A 22,608-nucleotide genomic window follows, 5' to 3' on the forward strand; every position below is an offset into this window, starting at 1 on the left:
TATTATACAAAGAGCGGAGAAAATCAATAAAAAATCTTGAGATCTTTGTTGTGGATAATTTATGTGTGTATTTGTGAGTCGTCACAACGCACGGGTAACCGACTAATCTATACTATACTTAAAGCACCAGTTTCAACGGTCGTCTCGTGTAATCTTTTTACAATAACCCCTCACATCTATTTCAAATTAATCCGCTGGATGCCTATAGATGGCCAAACGGCGGCCCGGCATAGGTCAGACGCCTACAGACCACAACTCTGGCCCAGGTATGTGATGCCAGCATGCTGACTGTGTCGGGCCAGCCCATTAGCCCGTCGGTCCATTTGATTAAATCAGTGTAAAATGTTAAAAAACGGTGCAGGAAGTGGGGACCGAACTCATGCTCTGATGGAAGATGGGCGGGAGACACTAGGTGAAGCTGTCTAACCAGTAAAACATCATGCTCATATGTTTTTAATATTGAATATAAATTGTATGTATATTTTTTTGTAAAATAAAAAATATAATCATGTCGGGCCGGACCAGCACTATAGGCCGAGGCTACAGCCCAAGCACGACACGACATTTTTGGCTCTTGCAAGCATTAGGTCGTTTCTGAGACCACATTGGCGCAATGGACTGCATGGTGTTTGTGAGGTTGCTGAATTGGATGGAGCAACAATAATTTGTCAGACTAACAGTAAAATGAAAAGTTATTTGTTGGTTTTAAACGTTAGTAATTGCTATAAAGTAGCATAATTTATATGGAGCGTATACAGTTTTTATTGATGGCTGACTTTAGCAACCACTCTATATTTTGATCTATCTTTTTTATAAGTTTGACTTCATGTGACTTATTTTAGAAACTTGAGCTTACAAACTTTCTCTTATTTGGTCTCTGTATGGCGGAATTATGCCATTTAATAATCTCTGCTCGTTCAGTCAGTCGTTATGAACTATTTTCTAATCGCTCACTTCATTGGTCGTGTTGTACCAAGACATATTGCATGGGGTAAACAATAACATCAGTTAGCCAAATCAAAAAAAAATATTATACAGAGAGCGGAGACAATCAATAAAAAATCTTGATTTTTTATAGATAGTTTACGTTGGTATTGTTGTAAGCCGTCGCAACGCACGGGCAAACGACTAGTATACATATATTAATCAGTCTATGAATATGACACGAAATTTATTGATTATACGGCACGAAAGCTTTACATCATGTAGACAAAGTGTAAATTAAGATGGTGATAGATCACACATGTGACAGTACACACGCATCACACATTCGCTGAACATGCATGAACACTCACTCACTCCTCGTAGCAGCAGGAAAAGAGCATGAATCGTAACACGTACCGCGCAACAAAGGTCTAGTGTTCCTTAGAGCTAGCGCAGGAGGTGAGGCCAGCATAATCGCCGGGGCCATAGACGTCAAACAGTTCCGAGAAGAACCCCTTGTTCCTCCTGGGATTGTGCCCCATGTCGCGGCAGAGCTGGTCGTTGTACCAGGTGTGGAGCAGCAGGATGCTGGAGCGGCGGAAGTACCTTCCCGAGTACCTCTTGATGCACTTCTCCCACGCGAGGACGTCCTGGTGCATCGCCGCGACGCTCGGCAGCCTGAAGCCGCCGTCCAGGAAGCGCGCCAGCCACTTGGCGCGGACGTCCGACGTGTACATGTTGGAGATGCTCTCGGAGTACCCGAGCACGGCCAGCTGAGGGATCCTAGGGTGTATGCACTCCCTGTAGAGAGGCACGGTGGTGGACGCCGACCCAACTGCGACGCCTCGGAAGTACTCCGACGTGAACATGTCCCTGATCTTGTCGTCCCCCTTGAACCCGGTGGCGAAGATGACGACGTCGCTCTTCACCACCGCCGCCGCCGCCGGCGCCGACGCCGACGACGACGGCTCGCCCTCCACGACCACCACGCCGTCCTTGCAGAAGCTGAACGTCTTGGACTTCTTCAGCACTATGCTCCCTTCGTCCAGCCGCTTGTAGTGGTCCTTGGGCGTGATGGCGATGGTGGCGGCGGCCAGCGCCTGGAACAGGCTGTGGTCGGGCACCATGTCGTGCTTCCTCATCGGGATGGAGTAGTAGCTCTCGGCGAACTTGGAGAAAGCCCACCTCTGCACACACATGACACAACACAACACCAAGGGGTTCTTACTTCTTTTCAAGGGGTTCTTTTCAATTCAGATCATGCATGAGATGGATGGATGGATGGATGGAAATTACCAAGGGAGACAGAAGGGTGGCCAAGGCGGACAGGAGAAGGCCTTCGCCAGGCTTGTGGATGAGGAGTTCAGAAAAGCGGTTGAGGTAGAGCCTTGAGATGTGGAAGCCCCAGGCGAAGTAGTCCGGCAAGACCCAGTGCTTGGTCCGGACCACCATTGTGCAAGGGTGAGCGGTGCCATTCACTTGCGCGCATTCGGCGGCGATGTCGAGCGCCGACTTCAGGTAGCCAACGACGGTGACACGCTTGCCCCTTATCGTCTCCTTGGCCTTGCTCGAGCCCATCTTGGCGTAGTCCATGGAGTGCATCACCTGCCCGTCAAACACCTCTGGACCTTCGCCCTCTGGGAACGTCGTGGGTACGTTGGGCACACCACTGAACCTCCCCACGCAAAGAACCACAAAGTCTGCTGCGTGTGTCTGCAGAAATCAAGAACGTCGTGGGTACGTTGGGCACACCACTGATCTCGCTCCATCCAAATGCATGCTAGATATAGCCTAGGCAGCTCTGCTCACCTCAACGTGGCCGCCGCCGTCGGCGTCGGCCACAGACAGAAGCCACTCTGTTAGCAGCAGGTAGTGGAGATAGATCCGAGACAGGAATTGGAGGTAGGAAGCAGGAACTAGGGATTCAGGAAGATAGCAAGAGATTCATAGGAACAGAGGAAGCAGAGGTTAGAGACGAAGAAGAAGGTATAGTTCTGTTTACAGTCTGAATATCTCCCTTGTCCTATGGACGATCTCCTCTAAATACTCGTTCAACTGGCTCAAGACACAAAATTACATTGCTGACCACTCTGGGCCGCTCAGCTTCACAATTGCCGTCCGGCTCGCTCACTCTGCCCCGGCCCAATTGTATTTATGTCCTCAGACGTAGCCTGTATCTGTCACTGGATGCCTGACATTCCCCCCTTCTTAAGATTTGGCTTGCCCTCAAGCCAAAAGCATCACGAACTTGAGGTCGAAGACCATTCTGCCCGGATCCCATGGAGTTAGCAAGCCAATGATCCATATCAAATATTTACCACAACTGATCATTTGTGTCACTCCAATAGAGGCAAGCATCAGATGAAGTTCATGAAAATTATAGCCATTAGCCACTTCTAGCATTTCTGATAGTAAATGTCTTTCTATGTTGGTGGCTAACTCCTGTGACCAAGACTTGGGCAATAGAATATTAGGAAATGAAAACTGTGCACCACAAAATATCTCAACTGATGATGAATACTTGAGCTTTCTGAAAAATAATAGACTGTTCATGCCTGTAATTGCCAATAAAATCAGCTGTGATATGAACTGAAATTGTCTAATTATGCTAGCTGAGAAAAATTCACCATGTGACTGCTGCCAATATATTGGTAGTTCAGAAAATAGAAACTGGGTTATTTCCTGACCATCCCAAGGAGCAAACATATCAGCTTGAATGAAATGTCCATGGAAGTGTTGCAAACTCAGTAGATCGAAGCCATAGAATATCATGTGCATCCTCTCATTGTGTTGAATGAAGTAGCAATCAGGAGCAACGATTAGCCACACCACACCTCTGTCATGCTGACTGTATAAATGAGTAACTCCAGAAAAATTCCTAACAGTCCAAGTAAACACCATGACACCCGGAATCGAGCAAACAATGGCTTCCTTCAAAACACCAGGTCGACCTCCATATAATATGCCTTCTCCCATCACATCTATGCAGGTCTGGTGCTGTGGCATGTTTAGTGCAATCTTCATTGCTTGCTGTCTTGCTGCATTTAACACAGCACGAGCTTCAGAGAATAGTCCAAGCCTATCTGTGTTGCCAAGAGATCTCATCCAAGGTTTACGGCAATGAACCATTTCTAAAGCACAAAGACGTGATGTCTTTATCAATTCATCAGGAGAGCAAATGGCGTCAATAGGTAAATGACTTCTCTCATCTTCTATAAGTATAATGTTGAACATTGCAGGTGTTGAAGCCAATCCCACCTGTAGGATATCATGTCCAGCAGCAGTGATTCCATGAGTGACTGCATTCTGTAATTTGTGTGCATAATTTCGTGAATCATGTCCAATATCGTGGCTGAGACATTTGGTCGAACACTCGAGGGGCGAGCTGCTGCTGTCCGTCTTCAGCTTGATGATGGTGAAGTCGTGGAAGAAGTGTCCGTCGAACCTGCCAAAGGCGACCTGCATCACGTAGGCCCTAGTGAGTGATGCGTCGAAACGCAGCAGTCCGTGCCGCTGCACAACGTGGCGGTAGTAACTGGTGTCGCAGGTGGTGCAACTGCCGGGATCGAGCTCCAACACCGCTGCCGCCGTACTGGTGCTGTTGCGGGAGCAGCGCATCCGCCACTTGTTGGCGAAGTGTGTGTCGATTGCCGGGTCAGGCGTGGTGCAGATAGCGGTGTGCGCGTCCCTGAGGATGGTGCTTTGCTGCATTTCCTCGAATACTACCTTGGCACCAATCAAGGTAGGCGAAAGCTTGAGGTACTGCAGCAGCAGGCACCCGATGTGCGACTTGACAGGGTCGAGGCGGGCGCACAGGAGCGTGTCCAAGGGCGTGGCGAGCTGCTCCTCGATGGCGCGGTCCTCGCCGTAAGTGTCCTCGATGCCGCCCGCCACGGTGGCTGCGTCGTTTAGGTCCATCACGAACGGCGCGTCGCTGCCGCGAATCCCCTTGAGCGTGCTCTCCATGTCGCCCGTGGCCGAAGCGCACCACCACAAGGTTGTCGCGGCTGCTGGTCCATCGCCGACGGACGCAGCGAGGGAGGCGTCGTCGAGCGAGGCGCATGCGGAGAGGTCGAGCCGCTCGAGCGTTAGGAACGCACGAAGTAGGCGCGGAAGTGGCTCGCGTCGGGGCAGCCATAGCGCGCGACAGTGCACGGCCTCGGCCATAGCATGCTCGGTGAGCCCCCAAGTCGAACAGGTGGTGGGCATGGCGAAGTTGGTGTTGCTGTGCGCGAGTTGAGACAGCGCAGCGCCGCCGCTACCATGGACGGAGTTGTATGAGCCATATTCGATGCCGGTGGCGATGAGCTCACCGGCGTGGTGGTTGTCGAACAACGCCTTGTCCGAGTGGGAGGTGACGAACGCCTCGTCGGGGTCGGAGTCGCGCAGGTTCGAAGAGATATCGCCGTCAGCATCACAGCCCTCGAAGAGCCCGCCCCAGTTGTCGGCAACGACAGATGGCGCTGCGTAGTACTCCTTGTCGTCATCGAAGCACCCGCCCCAGTTGTCGGCGATGACGACGGTCCCAACGGCCGCAGTCGGGGTGGGCGGCATGCTGGCGGATGTGTCGGAGGATTGGTGGACGCTGAGCAGTGTGGGCGGAAGGTCGAGGTACGCAGAAGGCGAGAAGCGCCGGTCCCAGCGAACCTCCAGCTCGTCGAATCGCCGGTTGAGCTCGTCGAGGATGAGCTTGAAATCGAGCGACATGGCGTGGGCAAATTGAAGTCGAGGATCGAACGAATCTGATACCAATTGTTAGCAGCAGGTAGTGGAGATAGATCCGAGACAGGAATTGGAGGTAGGAAGCAGGAACTGGGGATTCAGGAAGATAGCAAGAGATTCATAGGAACAGAGGAAGCAGAGGTTAGAGACGAAGAAGAAGGTATAGTTCTGTTTACAGTCTGAATATCTTCCTTGTCCTATGGACGATCTCCTCTAAATACTCGTTCAACTGGCTCAAGACATAAAATTACATTGCTGACCACTCTGGGCCGCTCAGCTTCACAATTGCCGTCCGGCTCGCTCACTCTGCCCCGGCCCAATTGTATTTATGTCCTCAGACGTAGCCTGTATCTGTCACTGGATGCCTGACACACTCGCCGGCGCCGGCGCCGCCGAAGGCCTGGCCGTTTCCGGCCCACTCCTCCCACGCGGCCACGTCCCGCTCGCCGACGCCGCGGTACTCCATGCCGACCACACGGCGGCCGAAGCGGACGCAGCCGAGCACGCCGAAGCGGCGCGCGTACGCGTCCAGGTACGCCGACACCTGGCGGTGGCTCGGGAACGTCTCCGTCACGCTCTCCGGCCACGGGAAGTCCGCGTACTGGTACAAGGGGCGCGGCGTCTGCAGCTCGGTGCAGGCCGGCGCGCGCGCCCACACGCCGCCCAGCACCGTGTCCGCCTCGAACACGGTCGGCCGGCACCCCAGCTCCAGGAGGTGCTTGCACGCCGCCAGGCCGCTCACGCCGGCCCCCACGATGACCACCCGCTTCTTCTCCATGCCAGCCGGCCGGCGCGGTGCGGAGGCTTGGCTAGCTGACGGCTGTGCTGTGCAGCTCAGCTAGCAAGCGCGCGTGAGCAAGTGGAAGACCTGGTGAGTGGTGACTGACTACCCTGATCAGTGAGGTGGCGATCTTATAGAAAGCTGGCGGTGCATGCAATATTGTATGAGCTCGTTCTCTGCATGCTAGCTTTTTAAAACTTTTGCTAACAAGTCAAACATCTGGGGTGCAGGCAGGCAGAGAGCTGGATCAGAGAATACCAAAAATGGATGTGATATAGCTTAGTTGTCACGGAACTACCAGCTCAATTGATTTTTTTTAAAATATAAATATAAATAGGATCAGGCTGCTAATAATAGGGAATCGATATAGTCGTCTCATGCCATGTGCCATCCTTTGGTGCTTGAGAATAAGAAACCAAGGATATCGGATCTTGTACTAGCTGTAGGATTCAGCATGGGGCGCGTGCGTGCACTATTGTATGAGAAAAAAAACAAAACAATCTACCATTGAGCAACAGAAGCCTTCATGGCTTCATCACATAATCCGATGCATTATTGTGTGTGACTTGTTTCTGCTGCCTGCCTGCCTGGCTTGCTCGATCATCTCTCATGCTCAGTTTACCTGGTGGTGCCATGCTGAGCGATGTCTTTTTTTTTGTAACCATTGTTAATATAGATTATCTCTGTCAACGATTATGCATGCTCAGGAATAATTGAGTTTTAATAACCTAGCTATGAGGCTGTGTGGGTAGCTTATTAAAAGGTTTCCATGTATTTGATATCCATAAAGCATATGCTCTATTTCATGGTGTATATATGGTTGAGATTGATGTATGAGTCATACATGAGCCCTTTGATACATAGAGAACTACGTGACAAGTATATATCAAACTTTGCATCAGTGTCTAACTAATATAAGGTTATGCGTGTTTAGGCTTCGATGGGTCGAGGCTCCGATGGGCCTCTCGTGCAAAGCCCAGCAAAATGCGCAGGAGCCCTCGTGCAAAGTCAAGCAATCCCTCGCTCGGCTCTGATCTGCTGTTAGGTCTCTCCTCCGCCTCCTGTCGGATGAACTCCTCAACGTTGTAGAGCTGATTTGGTGACCCAGGATCTCAGGAGGATTGGAGGGAATTAAGGGGGAAATAAACTATTTTACTCTCAATTCCCTCCAATCCTCCCGGGATCCCTACCTTAGGGCTGATTTGGGGCTGATTTGGTGACCGGGAATCCCGAGGGGAAGAAATCCTCTTGCTATTCAAAATTATGGATCCCCTAGGGATCCCTAATCACCAAATCAGCCCTTAGGAGATTTTCAAGCATGAACTGTCTTCCAAGGTGTCGATGTAGCTCTTCTCGAGTAGGTGCAGGAGTAGGTTAAAAACAAGGTCTGGTCTGAGTGAGCTGAAAGGATGAAACCAAATAAGCCAACATGCCATCATATCTAGACTAGGAGGATAGATGAATCTTATTACTAGCCACTAAAAAAAACAGCTGAAACGTGTAGCCCATTATTGTACCTACAAGGCTCTTTGGGCCCCTCGATTTTAGGCCCAGACTACGCTGCCAGTCCACCGTACTCTACTCTGTTTTTTTTTTCCTTCTTTTTTGGGCCCCTCCCCTCTCTGAGTATAAACAACTTTGATGAATGAATGGTTTGGGATCCACATGAATTTCAGTATCTGCAGCTTTGAACTACATAACGAATTTAGTTTCTGCTGCTTTGAACTATACTGCGCCAATGGCAGCGTCGGCATGCACAGCACAGAGGGCCACTGGCGCACGTGGCTGTTCCCGTCCCGTGGTGGCCCTCTGCGCAAGCAGAGACAGAGCAGCCGACGACGACGATGGCCAGCGACAGGAACTCATGGGGGACATGTAACATTGCTTTGCCACACACTACGGTTTTCAACAAATCAAATAAACGTAGAAGAAAAACACAGCGGGGATAGCTCAGTTGGGAGAGCGTCAGACTGAAGATCTGAAGGTCGCGTGTTCGATCCACGCTCACCGCATTTTTTATTATTTGTTTTACCTTTTTCTGCAATTCATTAAGTCATTTCATTGTTCTTCTGCTATTTGTTTTCTCTCTCCAATTCATTCAGTCATTCGATTTTTCTCTCTCTTTATTTTCTCTCCAATTCACAGGGTTGTTGCTTTAAATGTTTTACATGCTCTAAGGGCCTATTTATCAACAATGTTGTTTCTTAAAACTAATAGTTTTACAACATTATGATTATAGTGTTATACCAATGCAGCCTATAGAAAGAAGGTATATAGATAGATTCAAAAGGGGGAGAGAGATGATCACGAGAGCGCGCATAGAAAACTGACGCGTTACCAGCCGGCGCATCCATGCAGCCATGTCCAGCCGACGATGCGCATGGACACACACACAGTGCATGTGCATGGCGCACGAGTCATGTCACTGGTCAGCTGACAGTCTGACACCCGACGACGTGATCCGGCCAACGAATCCTGGCCGTCCGTTCGATCGGCGCCCGCGCGCCTCTCTGCCCTCTCCGACGACCGTCCGACGACGAAGGCCTGGCCGTGGCCTAGACAGACTAGAGCTCTTTCGTCGATCATGTACGTGACGGTGAGAACGACGTGCTACCAAACGGACAGGAAAAGGTCACAACAGTGTCATCTCCGACGACGCATATCGACGGCCGTGGCCCGTGGGGGGCCCTGTGCCGGCCGGCCGGGCCCACGATGTGAGCTTTCCTCCGGCAGCCGGCATTGCATGAGGAGGGAGACTGGAACCCTTGTTTCTTCGGGGTTCGCTTTTGTGTGTCTCTATGCATGGATCAGACCGGAGAACTAGATTGCAATAAAAGCACGGTCTCTGGGCAGATAAGTTCATGAATGAACAAATCGCAGCCAATGCTTAGGTCTCCACTACCCATGCTCTACTAATTATCAAAGTAAAATTCAATAACTCCATATCTTGTTATTTTGGATAGCACGTATAGGTAGTCATCCCGAAAGATGTAGACCTCATAGAGATAGGCATTCCAAATGCTGCCTCAAGCACGGTCTATGGGCTACTAAATTCTATAAAAGAATTTAGTGTAGCCAATGCTTAGGACTCTATCTCCCTATGCTCTTGATCCAAAATAATGTAATTTCTTTTTTTTTTGCATGAGATTTATTAAGTCTAACTTAATAAATGCTATATTTATATGCAAACATAAATGAATGCGTAAATAATAGCAAGTAGAGATATGTGAATTATTAATGTAAAACAAACAATAATTCACGAACTAAAATTTGCTCTATGTACAATAAAACAGATATGTCTTTACAATATATGCAGTCTAAATCACGAATTTAGACGCCTAAGATAACTTTGAACTGAAAATGCATATAAAACATAGTCTTATACAGAAATTCAGAATTTAAAATGGTAAAACAGGCTATATTAGGCCTCTGAAAGTAGCCCAGGCGGCCTGCCAGGCGAGCTAGGCAGCGGCCAGAGGCCTGCACGCCGGCCCAGCCCAGCTGGCCTGCCCAGGCGGCCCAACAGAGGCCCAAGAAGCCTATTTTATATTGGGGCGGCTAGGGTTTCCAACCCTAACCGCCCCCAGCCGCCGTCGCCCACAGCGGCTATTGCCAGCCGCCGCCAGGGAGCAGGATGCTCCCAGCCGCCACCAGGCTCCAGGAGGGAGCCGCCGCGCCAAGGGGAAAGGGGCCTGCGGGCCCTCCCGCGCCGGTCTCTGCGCCGATCCGCGCCGCGCCTGTGCTCGGTGGAAGCCAGGCCGAGCGCCTGGAGCTCGCCGGCTCGTCTGGCCGGCCGGGGGCCGTACGCGCCCATGCTCTGGAGCCGTAGGAGGCCGCGCCGAGCTCGCCTTGGCGGGCCGCGCCGAGTGCCGCCGCTGGTGGCCCGGTCTGGCAGCCGCGTCGAGCGCCGCCACGGGGGCCACACGACCCACTCGGAGCCGCGCCGGGGTCGGTGCCGCACGCCCGGACCACCGCTTGAGGGCGTGGGTGGGCCCGCCTGCTCGCCGGGGGCCTTCCGCGCCCGTGCTCTGGAGCCGTGCGCGCGCCCGCCTGGGCTTCTCCCGCGCCAGGGCAGGACCGGCTGCGCTCCGCAGAGCGCGCTCGCGCCGGGTTTGCCGCGCCGTTCCCCACCCCCTCCCCCCCAAACGGCCGACGTGGCGGCCGGGTCGAGGGCCATTAGGCCCTCCGATTGGAGGAGGAAGATGAGGCCACCCCACTTGGGTGATGGCCGGTGAAGATGATGCGGCCTCTCGGGGCATCAACAGCGCGAGCAGGCTGCCCACGACGGGCAGCGATGGTCCCGACGACCACGGGCGCCGGTGGAGATGGCGAACGACGAGCAACTGCCGCTGCAGTGGGCGGAGGCGGCGGTGGTGCCTCCAAATCGACGTCCATAGGAGCGGATGCAGACGATCCCACGTCAACCACCGGCACCGGTGGCGACGGGGATGCAGTGGGGAGTCCACACTCCACCACTGGCAGCGGAACCACCGCTGTCCATCCATGGATAACGCAGAAGTGCACATTTTGCACTTGCACACGGCGTTCAGGGATCGCGTGCACCGGTGGAAGCGCTGCGGCTTGCCCAACGGTGAACGCTTCCAACATCGCATCATCAACAATATGAAGAACTTCGCGCATACGACGTATGCGCATGGAAACGGTATGCTCCATACCTTGCTGTTGATGTGTAGATCGATCTTGCTGTTCTTGTCAAGAACAGCGTGTTCTTCCTCTTCCCCTTCTCTGATTTCTCTCTTGAGACAGTGCTAATAACGTATTGTAATCTATTGCAGTGCTCAGTGGCAAATGGAAAAGTACAGAGACAAAATGGCAGAGGAGAGTTCTTTATTGCAGAGATAGATGTATATATAGTGTAGTACACAGGGTTCCAAAAATGTGCGACCCTTAGGCAATAACTGCCACTAGTTAGGATTGATCACATGTGAAACTTTTGTAACACAGCCTACGATTCACACACACAGTGCATGTGCATGGCGCACGAGTCATGTCACTGGTCAGCTGACCCGACGACGTGATCCGGCCAACGAATCCTGGCCGTCCGTTCGATCGAACAAGAGCTCTTTCGTTGGCCGGATCGAACGGACGCCGTATCGTTGGCCGATCGAACGAATCTCTGCCCTCTCCGACGACCGTCCGACGATGAAGGCCTGGCCGTGGCCTAGACAGACTAGAGCTCTTTCGTCATCGATCATGTACGTGACGGTGAGAACGACGTGCTACCAAACGGACAGAAAAAGGTCACAACAATGTCAGCTCCGACGACGCATGCATATCGACGGCCGTGGCCCGTGGGGGGCCCTGTGCCGGCCGGCCGGGCCCACGATGTGAGCTTTCCTCCGGCAGCCGGCATTGCATGAGGGAGACTGGAACCCTTGTTTCTTCGGGTTCGCTTTTGTGTCTCGTCTATGCATGCATGGATCAGAGAGAGCGGAGAACTAGATTGCAATAGACCAAACTCTGCCTCGAGTCGACGGCTATAGTGTGAACCACACTACCCATCATTTTTTTAATCATCATCGTCGTGGAAGCTTATCTATTCGCTTCGGATTCAAGTCGGGTGTTTGAACTGGTACAGCTGCAATCCATATAGACAAAAATACTGTACAGACAGTAGAAAACGGTACGGATTAAAGATAAACGAACTGACTAGTATCACGCAGAAAGTCTGATACAGAAAACAGTCTTTTGGCCTCCAAAAAGCAATACACCTCAGGTTGGGGATCATGCATCGTCTCACCCTCCTGTGACATTTTAAACAAAATATTAACTGAAAACCTTGTTTTATGGGCTTTGTGTAATAGCTTCACGAGTTTAAAAAGCTAGTAACGTTATCTTGAAGCTACCATTGGCATTTCGAGGTCACAGACAGAGCAAAGCCTCCTTCGCAGTCCAGCTGATGCTGCGCTGATTTCTTCTCCTTTTTTTTTCCCCCTGCATTGCATTGCTTCCTCGTTTGGTTGCGCTTCGTTCGGTCAGCCAAATGCAAGGCATGCCGGTACGGTGGCTGCCAGCTTTCCGCTAGCTCAGGTTTGCTCTGCTCTGGACACATGTGTGTAGTTCGTATTCCATGTATTTCTATTCAGGTTCAGGTTGAGGTTGAGGTTGAGAGACCCTGACGTGTTGTGTTGCTTCTGGACCAGGATGCGTGGTGGTTGCCACCCCTATCCATCTCCATCTGCAACGACGCGGTTTCTGTCGCCGCCGCCGCCGCCGTCTGGACCCGCTGGCATGGCATGGCATGTGAGCAAGGGATCGAGTCGAAAGGAGGGCGGCGCAGGGAGGAGTGGGATGATGGCTCACGCAACCAAAAATGCATGGCATGGCATGGCATGGCAGATTGTTAGATGCTGCCTCCTAAGTGCTTGACCCGTAATCATTCGGTTTGGTTGGAGACGTGGAAGGAGAGGCCAGGCATGGTTTCGGCTTGGCGTGGCTCGTCAACTCCGCATTCACGGGGCCGTTGGGGGTGGTGGATAGCTTAAAATTGTGGCTCAGCGAGAAAAGAAAAAAATTCGGTGATCAGTAAAATAGAGGGGATTCAATTCTCTGGATATTCAAAATTGAATAGAAAGGCAGCCCGGTTTCACAGTGCGTTGGAGTACATGTGACGCGAACGTTTCGAAGAGCGCGTCAATCCATCCGAATCCGAAAGCAGGAAGTACCATTGGACGCCTGCTCCTCCTGGGCCCACGCACGAGCCACGGCGGGCCAACCAAACCAAACCAAACCAACCGTATTTTATCCAAACCAACATCATCTTCAGGTGGTTACACCGTTTTACAAAAAGGTGATTTCGTTCGTACGTATAAAATAAATAAATAAATAAAGCTGGAGACAATGACGCGGCAACGACACAAGGTAGACACAGACACGCCCGGCCGGATCATCGTAGGCCTGCCCTCGACGTCCGCCGAACTAATTTTAATTTGATAATCATATATACGCTTCAATCATCATAACTAACCCACATGATCCCCCCCCCCTACTACTCCTACTCCCACCACCTACAGGCTACAGTTGCCGTCCACATCGCCCGCCGCGATTGGCCGTGACCTCCGTCAAGACACAGCATGAGAACCAGCCAATCACAAAAACACGCCAAACTTTCGGAACAAGAAAAAAAGGCGTAAAAAATTCAGATGAAAAATACAATTTCGTAGAAAAAGTAAACAGCCACACCGGTCAACTTTACAAATGGCAGCCGAAACCAAAGCGCGTCTTTGTGCGTGTATATAAACACCGAACTCGCAGTGACGCATCAGCAATAAGCGCAAACGCACACAAGCGGAGGACAAACAAACAGCAAGAGAGCGGAACGCCGAAAGGCAAAGGCAAAGGCAACGGCAACGCAAGCCAGAGGCAGAGCGCGCCCCGCCACGATGAAGAAGGAGGAGGTGGCCTCGCCGGCGGCGGCGACGGTGGTCCTGCTGCTCCTGTCGTCGTCGTTGGCGGCCGTCTCCGGCCAGCCACAGCCGCAGCCGCAGCCCGGGGGCAGCAAGCAGACGGCGGCGAACAACCCGCGGCTGCAGAAGGCGTACGTGGCGCTGCAGGCGCTGAAGCGCGCGGTGACGGAGGACCCCAAGAACCTGACGCGGAGCTGGTGCGGGCCGGACGTGTGCGGCTACTTCGGCGTGTACTGCGCGGCGGCGCCGGACGAGCCGCGGGAGCAGACGGTGGCCGGGGTGGACCTGAACCACGGCGACCTGGCGGGGACGCTCCCGGAGGAGCTGGGCCTGCTGGCGGACCTAGCGCTGCTGCACCTCAACTCGAACCGGTTCGCGGGGACGCTCCCGGAGTCCCTCCCCAAGATGCGGCTCCTGCACGAGCTGGACGTGAGCAACAACCGCCTCTCGGGCGGGTTCCCGCAGCACATCCTGTGCCTGCCAAATGTGAAGTACGTGGACCTGCGGTTCAACGAGCTGCGCGGGCCGGTGCCGCCGGCGCTCTTCGACAAGCCGCTGGACGCCGTCTTCCTCAACGACAACGCCTTCGACTTCGAGCTGCCGGACAGCCTGGGCAACTCGCCGGCGTCCGTGCTCGTGCTGGCCAACCTGCGCCTGCGCGGGTGCATCCCGCGCAGCGTGGGCCGCATGGCGGGCACGCTGGCCGAGCTGGTGGCGCTCAACTCGGGCCTCCGCTCCTGCCTCCCGCAGGAGCTGGGCTGGCTGCGCGAGCTCACCGTGCTGGACCTCAGCTCCAACCAGCTGCAGGGGATGCTGCCGGAGTCCATGGCCGGCATGCACAGCCTGCAGCAGCTCCACGTGGCGCGCAACGAGCTGTGGGGCCACGTCCCCGAGGGCGTCTGCGCGCTGCCCGCGCTCCGCAACTTCACCTACTCGTACAACTACTTCTGCTCCGAGCCAAGCCGCTGCCTCGACGTCCGCCACGTCGACGACCGCCAGAACTGCATCGCCGCCCGCCCCGACCAGCGCCCCGCAGACCAGTGCCTCGCCTTCCTCCACCGCCCGCCCGTGCGCTGCGACGACAGCGGCTGCTTCGCCCCGCCGCCGCCGCACTACTAGAGATCCATGCGTACTCTGGCTCTGCCGGCGGTGGGAGAGAGACAGAAGGAGAGGGAGACAGTCGCCGCCGGCTCGCCGCGTCGGGGCTTGTAAACTTCGCTTGTGTGGACGTGTGGTGAGGGATGTGAGAGTGAGACCGAGAGGGGGGGTAAATCCGTAAACAGAAAACGACCGTATATATTATACAGCTGTAATTCTTTTTTTCTTCTTCTTTTACCTTACTTTCCACAGGAGTGGTGTCGATTGGAGTATTTGGTGGGATATATTGTAGACAGAAACTATAGTGAATTTTACAGCGTTAATTCAATTACCCACTGACCAGTGACCAACAATCTCTTGTAGTTTCCCTTATACCTTTTTTTTTTCCTTCAGTTTCTTGATTTCTTGGCTTGGAAGGTACCCAAGACGGGTACCACACAGTCCATAGAACAAGTGAACAAAGCAATCAGGCAATCAACCAATGGTAATTAATCAATGAAGAGAGAAAAGCTTCCTAACGGCAAGAAGAGAAAATAAAAGAAAGGCAGCAAGAACATGCATCCACTAACATTTTATACATTAATAAAATGGCTAGGAAGACTAAACAAAAGCAGGTAGCAGCAGGAGCGAGTGAATAATCCAGGTCATGAGGGCCACCAGCCCACCGCCACCACCAAATGACGATGGCTGATTAGGATGTGTCATGTGTGTGTGGGAGGGGTCAAACAAGTACACTGCCGAATTAAATAAAAGCTGCAGATGCCCATCCAATGGCGTCCAGGCGTCCAGCTGCAGATGACCACATCACCTTGGCTGGCTCCAGCTTAGTAGTACAGCCGCTCCATTCAGATCACTGTTCAACAACTGCTGCATGTTCTTCCGACGCGTCCATGCTGTGCCTGCGTGCGTTCAATGCGATGCCCAATCGGACACGTCGGTGAGACGGCTTCCGGCGACGGCGACGGCGACGGCGCTGACGGCAGCGTGCGTGCGTGCGTGCATGGGCATGCAAGGGCCGGTGGCGCGCGGTGGGAAAGGCGCGGAGCAGTTGCCGTCCGTCCGAGAAAGCCAGTCCAGCCATCCTGTTTCAGCTAATCACTCCATTTTGGTAGGGTAGGTAGAGAGGGATGAGCATTATGTATGTATATAATATAAATGGCCTTTAGGTACCCAATAATGCGAGGCAGACAGGCTGGCTATGGCAGGTACTAGGCGTATAACGCGCAGTTTAATTGGCAGGCATGGCACAGACACAGACGAAAGGGTGCTTGCCTTGCCCACCAAGGGGCTGAGATCAGCGAGTCAGCGACTACTCCAATCCAAAGTCTCCAGCACCAGCAGAGCACGCAGTACGTACAACTCTTCAGCTCACCATCTGCCATTCGGTGGCCCCGTTTCATGCCCTTCGACGACAGAACAAAGCATCTTCTGCCTGCCCGCCGGAAGGTTCGGCCCAAAGGTTCTTCGAACAGGCGGCCGTCCACCCTGGTGCTCATGGTGGATCGATCGGCCCAGTCATCACATCACATGGGCTGCCGATGCGCCGGCCTCACTTTGGCACGGCCCGTCCACTTCTCCAACACCATCAGGCTTTGACCCTGGTGAAACCTTTTCCCTCAATTCCTGATATACTTCAGTTTCCTCTCCCTTGCTCAAATTCTTCACCTCCTCTTCTTCCACACCACCATTGTCAGCAGGAGCATGCTTAACATTGACACTCCCCTTTATTGCCCTCTCTGTCAATGTCAAATCCTCCATCTTCTCATCCTCCATGGATGCCTTTGAAGTTCCATCCAAGATCCAAGCAGAATTCTGTACTCCAACCATTTATTGTTACCCCCCAAACTGGGCCCATTCATGAAAAAGGCTCGGCTCGTCATGGATCACGACCAAGATCCATTCAGCATTCGTTTTCTTCTTTTTCCCAACCGTCATCTCTCTCTCGTCACGATCTTTACACAGAATTTAATTGCAAGCAGAAGCAGCCCAGCCGCACCGAAACGAAATGTGTAAATGAAATGGATGTTATAATGCGATGGTTATCCCATTGTGTAAATGGCATAGGCCATGGTTTTCACACAGGTACCATAATGTTATAAAATATGGTGCACATAGTTGCCATATTTTGAAACAAATGGCATAGAGCACAACACACACTAATGTCATAGACCGAATGATTTTGATGGGAATATGCGCTGCCATGGATCGCCTGATGAGGATAACATAGAGATACAGAAGCGAGTGATGCTGCACAAATTTCACCGTTCCCTCATAGCTACAGTGCATCTGCACCTTCTGGACAAAATTGATGATCAATCAAACAGCTCTAGGTATTGTGAATGCCTCATAATGCATTTAACTGTACCACTTGTTTGGGATTCAATCCCTTTAAAACTAACCCTTTGGGTACGCATGTGGCTTCTTTCAGGTATTGCTGAGTTGCCAGCAAACAAATGGTTGGCATATTTCTCACAGTTTGGGTGCAGAATGAAATAAGAGACGATGTGAAAGTTTCTTGTGTGGGTAGAGGACTGATGGGTTATCTTGGAAATAAGGTAAATATTCCTTACTGTAATATTTTAGTCATCACCAGCATGTAAAAAAAACTTAGTACCATTTCTATTGCAGGGCTCAATTTCAATAAGCATGTTGTCTTTGCACCAGACAAGCTTATGCTTAGAGATGGCCAAACCGGCCACCCGGTCCGTCAGACACGGTTAGAAAACTGGGCAAGGCCGTCTAAGCCCGCGGGCTCGATTTTCTGTCCGCACCCGGCCCAGTGCGGGTCTAAATGGGCCGGACCGGCCTGTTTAGCACGAAAAAGCGGGCTAGGCGGGCCGGTAAGCACGTTTTAGTGCAAAAAAGCGGGCTTAACGGGCTTATAGGTAAACGGGTCGTGCCTGGCTAGCCCACCGTGTCTAGTTTCCTGTCCGAGCCCGCCCCGCTTATTCGTGTCGGGCCGGCCCGGGCCCGCATAGAACCGGGTCGTGCCGGGCTCGGACCGGGCCCAAACAGCGAGCTTTGTGACGGGCTCACGAGCCTCGTACTTATTGGCCATCTATACTTCTGCTTCATATGTTGCCATTTGACATCAGGGGAAAAGGAAGGGGATGAATGGTGCAGAAATTCCTGAATCAGCTGTGTCGGCGTTTCGACCTCGGGGGGTCCCTGGACCGACGAGTAAATTGTCGTTGCGTGTCCCTGCCTAGATGGGTTGGCGCGGGATGGAACACAAGATGTGGGACAAGCCTTGTATTATCCTGCACCAGGGGTGCCGCTCGCAGTAGGGGTTACAAGCGCGTCGCGTGAGGGAGAGAGAGAGAGGGGGACACAGAGCTCGTCCGTCACTTCCCTCGCGCGAACCCCCCTTCAGGGTGGCCTTGGACTCCCTTTTATAGAGGCAAGGAGAGAGTCTAGGTGTACAACGGGGGGCGTAGATATGCGCTAACGTGTCCGGCAGTGGAGTGCCTAAGCCCTGTGTACATGCCAACGTGGCCGTCGGGGGAGAGCTTGGGCGCTGTACATGTGATGGTGTGGCCGCCGGAGGAGCACCTGAGTCCTGTAGGAGCACAGCTGGCAGCGCGGCGAGGACCCTGCTAACGTCTCCTTGCTGTCGTAAGGGGCGGAGAGCCACCGGCGTCATGGCGCACGCGGGGCACCATCATTACCCGTCGCCGGGGTAAGCTAGATGGGACGTCGGTCTTGTTCCTTGTAGCCTGAGCAGGCTAGGAGTAGGGGAATGATGCATCCCCTATCAGCATGGTCAGTCCGAGCCCGGGGTCGGTCGAGGCGGAGACTTCTCTTGTGGTCGAGGCCGGGGTTGGGCGAGGATGCGATTCCTCCCGAGACCGGGGTCGAGGCCAAGTCCGGGGTCGGGCGAGGCGGAGACCTCCTCCCAAGGCCAGAGCCTGAGGTCGGGCAAGGCGGAGACCTCCTCCTGAGGCTGGAGCGTGAGGTCGGGCGAGGCGGAGCTTCCTATTGCGCCCGAGGCTTGAGCTCGGTGGTTGATCGTGACCTGTTGTCAGTCGTTGCTGGGGTGGCTGACACGGCAGTCGAAGCGGAGCGAGCGGCGCTGTTTTCCTGTCATATCGGACAGTAAAGAGGAGGGGCGAAGTGACTGCGGTCACTTCGGCCTGGCCGACTGAGGCGCGTGTGTCAGGATACGTCGTCAGGCATCCCCCGCATTTAATGCGCCTGCGAAGCGGTCGGTTGGTGAGGCGGTATGGCCAAGGTTGCTTCACAACGAAGCCTGCCCGAGCCGGGCCTCGGGAGAGCCGAGGGGGCGCCTGCCGTCTGAGGAGGCCCTTGGGCGAGGCGTGAATTCATCTGGGACCACTGTTCCAACCCAAGGCTGGGCTCGGGTAAGATCGCGTCCTTCGGGTAGACGAAGTCTTGGCTTGAACCGCACCCGTCAGTTGGTCTGAGGGTGTTAACCAGCCGTGATTAGGAGCGTTGGGGGTACCCCTAATTATGGTACCCGACAGTAGCCCCCGAGCCTCGAAGGGAGTGATAGTACTCGCTTGGAGGCTTTTGCCGTGTTTTCGGTGAGGGGACCGGCCTTTCTCGGTTTTTTGCCTTGTTCTGGTGGGTGCGCGCGAGCGCACCCGCCGGGTGTAGCCCCTGAGGCCTCGAAGGAGTGGTTTGACTCCTCTGAGGTCTGAATGCTTTTCGTGGTGCTTCGGCCGGTCTGGTCGTTCCCACTTGTGGCCCGGCGGTAGCCCAGGTGCGTGGTTGGGTTCCAAGTTATCAGGCTGGTTTGTTGACGCTGTCAATAGTTTTTGGCCGTAGCCGGGTGCGAGAGCAGCCCCCGAGCCTCTGCACAGAGCGAGCGGACGATCAAGGACTTTCCCGACTTTTATTATACGCCCCTGCGTCGCCTTTTTGCAAGGAGGAGGGGGGAAAGCGCCATGTTGCCCTCGGAGGGCGTCGAACATGGTGTTTCCAGTGAGCTGCTAATGGGTGATCCGAGTGGACGCCTGTGCCCCGTTCATTAGGGGTCGGCTGTAGCCCGAAGGCACGCTCCAAAAATACCTGCGGGTGATTCGCCGGACCGAGACCCCTTCGACAGGGTCCGAGGGCTCGATGCCTCCCTCCGGTGGGATTTCGTTACAAATCGTTCCCGCCGGTCTCGGAAATGTCCTAGGGTACCTCAGGAGCATAGTGAAAGGGAATTAGGCTTACACCTAGTTCCTAAATAATTTTGGTGGTTGAATTGCCCAACACAAATAATTGGACTAACTAGTTTGCTCTAGTGTAGAAGTTATACAGGTGCCAAAGGTTCACACTTAGCCAATAAAAAGACCAAGTATTGGGTTCGACAAAAGAGCAAAGGGACAACCGAAGGCTCCTCTGGTCTGGCGCACCGGACTGTCCGGTGTGCCATCGGACATGTCCGGTGCACCAGAGGACTCCAAACTCAAACTCGTCACCTTCGGGGAATTACAGAGGCGACTCCGCTATAATTCACCGGACTGTCCGGTGTACACCGGACATGTCCGGTGCTCCAAGGAAGAGCGGCCTCCGGAACTCGCCAGCCTCGGGAATTCTCTTCAGCTGCTCCGCTATAATTCACCGGACTGTCCGGTGTACACCGGACTGTCCGGTGTAACAGCAGGGAAATGGCTATTTCGGCGCCAACGGCTACCTGCGACGCATTAAATGCGCGCGCAGCGCGAGCAGAGGTCAGACACGCCCATGCTGGCGCACCGGACAATCTACAGTGCATGTCTGGTGCGCCACCGGACATCCAGGCGGGCCCAGAAGACAGAGCTCCAACGGTCGACCCCAACGGCTTTTGGTGACATGGCTGTCGCACCGGACATGTCCGGTGTGCACCGGACTGTCCGGTACGCCATCGAACAAACAGCCTCACCAAACGGCTAGTTTGGTGGTTGGGGCTATAAATACCCCCAACCACCCACCATTCATTGCATCCAAGTTTTCCACTTCCCAACTACTTACAAGAGCTCTAGCATTCAATTCTAGACACACCAAAGAGATCAAATCCTCTCCAAATTCCACACAACGCCCTAGTGATTAGAGAGAGTGATTTGCTTGTGTTCTTTCGAGCTCTTGCGCTTGGATTGCTTTCTTCTTTCTTTATTCTTTCTTGCGATCAAACTCACTTGTAATTGAGGCAAGAGACACCAATCTTGTGGTGGTCCTTGCGGGAACTTTGTGTTCCAAGTGATTGAGAAGAGAAAGCTCACTCGGTCCAAGGGACCGTTTGAGAGAGGGTAAGGGTTGAAAGAGACCCGGCCTTTGTGGCCTCCTCAACGGGGAGTAGGTTTGAGAGAACCGAACCTCGGTAAAACAAATCCGCGTGTCTCACTTCATTATTCGCTTGCGATTTGTTTTGCACCCTCTCTCGCGGACTCTATTATATTTCTAACACTAACCCGGCTTGTAGTTGTGATTATTTTTGAGAATTTCAGTTTCGCCCTATTCACCCCCCCTCTAGGCGACTTTCAATTGGTATCAGAGCCCGGTGCTTCATTAAGAGCCTAACCGCTCGAAGTGATGTCGGGAGATCACACCAAGAGGGAGATGGAGACCGGCGACAAGCCCACTACGAGCCAAGGGAGCACTTCATCGGAAGAGTCCCGCACCAAGAGGAAGGAGAAGAAGAAGGACTCCTCCAAACGGAAGGAGAAAAGATCTTCCTCTTCTCACCACAAAGAGAAGAAGGAAAAATCTTCTTCTCACAAGTCGCATCGGAAAGGCGACAAGCACAAGAGGATGAGGAAGGTGGTCTACTACGAGACCGACACTTCATCAACATCGACCTCCGACTCCGATGCGTCGTCTGTAACTTCTAAGCGCCAAGAGCGCAAGAAGTTTAGTAAGATCCCCTTACACTATCCCCGTACATCTAGACACACTCCATTACTTTTCGTTCCATTAGGCAAACCGCCAACCTTTGATGGCGAGGATTATGCTAGGTGGAGTGATTTAATGAAATTTCATCTAACCTCACTCCACAAAAGTATATGGAATGTTGTTGAGTTTGGAGCACAGGTACCATCCATAGGGGATGAGGATTATGATACGGACGAAGTGGCCCAAATCGAGCACTTCAACTCCCAAGCTACAACCATACTCCTCGCCTCTCTAATCAAGGAGGAATACAACAAGGTGCAAGGGTTGAAGAATGCAAAGGAGATTTGGGACCTACTCAAGACCGCGCACGAGGGTGATGAACTCACCAAGATCACCAAGCGGGAAACGATCGAGGGGGAGCTCGGTCGCTTCCGTCTTCGCCAAGGGGAGGAGCCACAAGATATGTACAACCGGCTCAAAACCTTGGTGAACCAAGTGCGCAACCTCGGGAGCAAAAAGTGGGACGACCACGAGGTGGTTAAGGTTATTCTAAGATCTCTCATTTTCCTTAACCCCACTCAAGTTCAATTAATTCGTGGCAATCCTAGATACCCACTAATGACCCCCGAGGAAGTGATCGGGAATTTTGTGAGCTTTGAATGCATGATTAAAGGATCAAAGAAAATCAACGAGCTTGACGAACCCTCCACGTCCGAAGCACAACCGGTGGCTTTTAAGGCAACGGAGGAGAAGAAGGAGGAGTCTACACCAAGTAGACAACCAATTGACGCCTCCAAGCTCGACAATGAGGAGATGGCTTTAATTATTAAAAGCTTT

The 22,608-nt window shown here is 53.0% G+C and overlaps 3 protein-coding genes and 1 non-coding gene across 6 annotated transcripts; 2 read left to right on the forward strand and 2 right to left on the reverse strand.

The window, feature by feature from the left end:
• Positions 1 to 1,142: 1,142 nt before the first annotated feature.
• Positions 1,143 to 5,842, reverse strand: LOC103648252 (probable flavin-containing monooxygenase 1). Of its 3 annotated transcripts, XR_004856551.1 has the most exons (4): positions 4,651 to 5,842; positions 2,734 to 4,383; positions 2,221 to 2,637; positions 1,155 to 2,111 (listed from the first exon to the last, which is right to left on the reverse strand). XR_004856551.1 is itself a non-coding variant. In XM_035965595.1 (3 exons), the coding sequence occupies exons 2-3, from the start codon at positions 2,524 to 2,526 to the stop codon at positions 1,356 to 1,358; spliced, it is 1,062 nt and encodes a 353-aa protein (XP_035821488.1). In that variant the 5' UTR covers positions 2,527 to 2,637; positions 2,734 to 3,206; the 3' UTR covers positions 1,143 to 1,355. The 3 variants fall into 3 exon arrangements, 1 of the variants encoding a protein (XP_035821488.1); XM_035965595.1 differs by lacking the exon at positions 4,651 to 5,842 and having other exon boundaries at positions 1,143 to 2,111; positions 2,734 to 3,206; XR_004856550.1 differs by having other exon boundaries at positions 2,221 to 4,383.
• On the reverse strand, positions 5,744 to 6,931 carry LOC103648253 (probable flavin-containing monooxygenase 1). Its single transcript, XM_035965596.1, has one exon. It carries the CDS (start codon positions 6,422 to 6,424, stop codon positions 5,981 to 5,983), a length of 444 nt encoding a protein of 147 aa, XP_035821489.1. The 5' UTR covers positions 6,425 to 6,931; the 3' UTR covers positions 5,744 to 5,980.
• Positions 6,932 to 8,366: 1,435 nt separating this feature from the next.
• TRNAF-GAA (transfer RNA phenylalanine (anticodon GAA)) lies at positions 8,367 to 8,439 on the forward strand. Its single transcript has one exon. It is a non-coding gene; the product is annotated as a tRNA-Phe (tRNA).
• A 4,873-nt stretch (positions 8,440 to 13,312) lies between these two features.
• Positions 13,313 to 15,302, forward strand: LOC100281253 (receptor protein kinase CLAVATA1). The gene has a single exon (NM_001154172.3). It carries the CDS (start codon positions 13,831 to 13,833, stop codon positions 14,971 to 14,973), a length of 1,143 nt encoding a protein of 380 aa, NP_001147644.1. The 5' UTR covers positions 13,313 to 13,830; the 3' UTR covers positions 14,974 to 15,302.
• The last annotated feature ends 7,306 nt before the right edge of the window (positions 15,303 to 22,608 follow it).

Source organism: Zea mays, chromosome 2, assembly GCF_902167145.1.
Source record: "Zea mays cultivar B73 chromosome 2, Zm-B73-REFERENCE-NAM-5.0, whole genome shotgun sequence".
Taxonomy (NCBI): Eukaryota; Viridiplantae; Streptophyta; class Magnoliopsida; order Poales; family Poaceae; genus Zea; species Zea mays.

Coding starts and splice junctions, on each gene's coding strand:
- LOC103648253 (XM_035965596.1), bottom strand. CDS start 6,424: ATGGAGAAGAAGCGGGTGGTCATCGTGGGGGCCGGCGTGAGCGGCCTG.
- LOC100281253 (NM_001154172.3), top strand. CDS start 13,831: ATGAAGAAGGAGGAGGTGGCCTCGCCGGCGGCGGCGACGGTGGTCCTG.
- LOC103648252 (XM_035965595.1), bottom strand. CDS start 2,526: ATGCACTCCATGGACTACGCCAAGATGGGCTCGAGCAAGGCCAAGGAG. Junction 2,112..2,220: donor CCACCCTTCTGTCTCCCTTG/GTAATTTCCATC, acceptor ATGTGTGTGCAG/AGGTGGGCTTTCTCCAAGTT.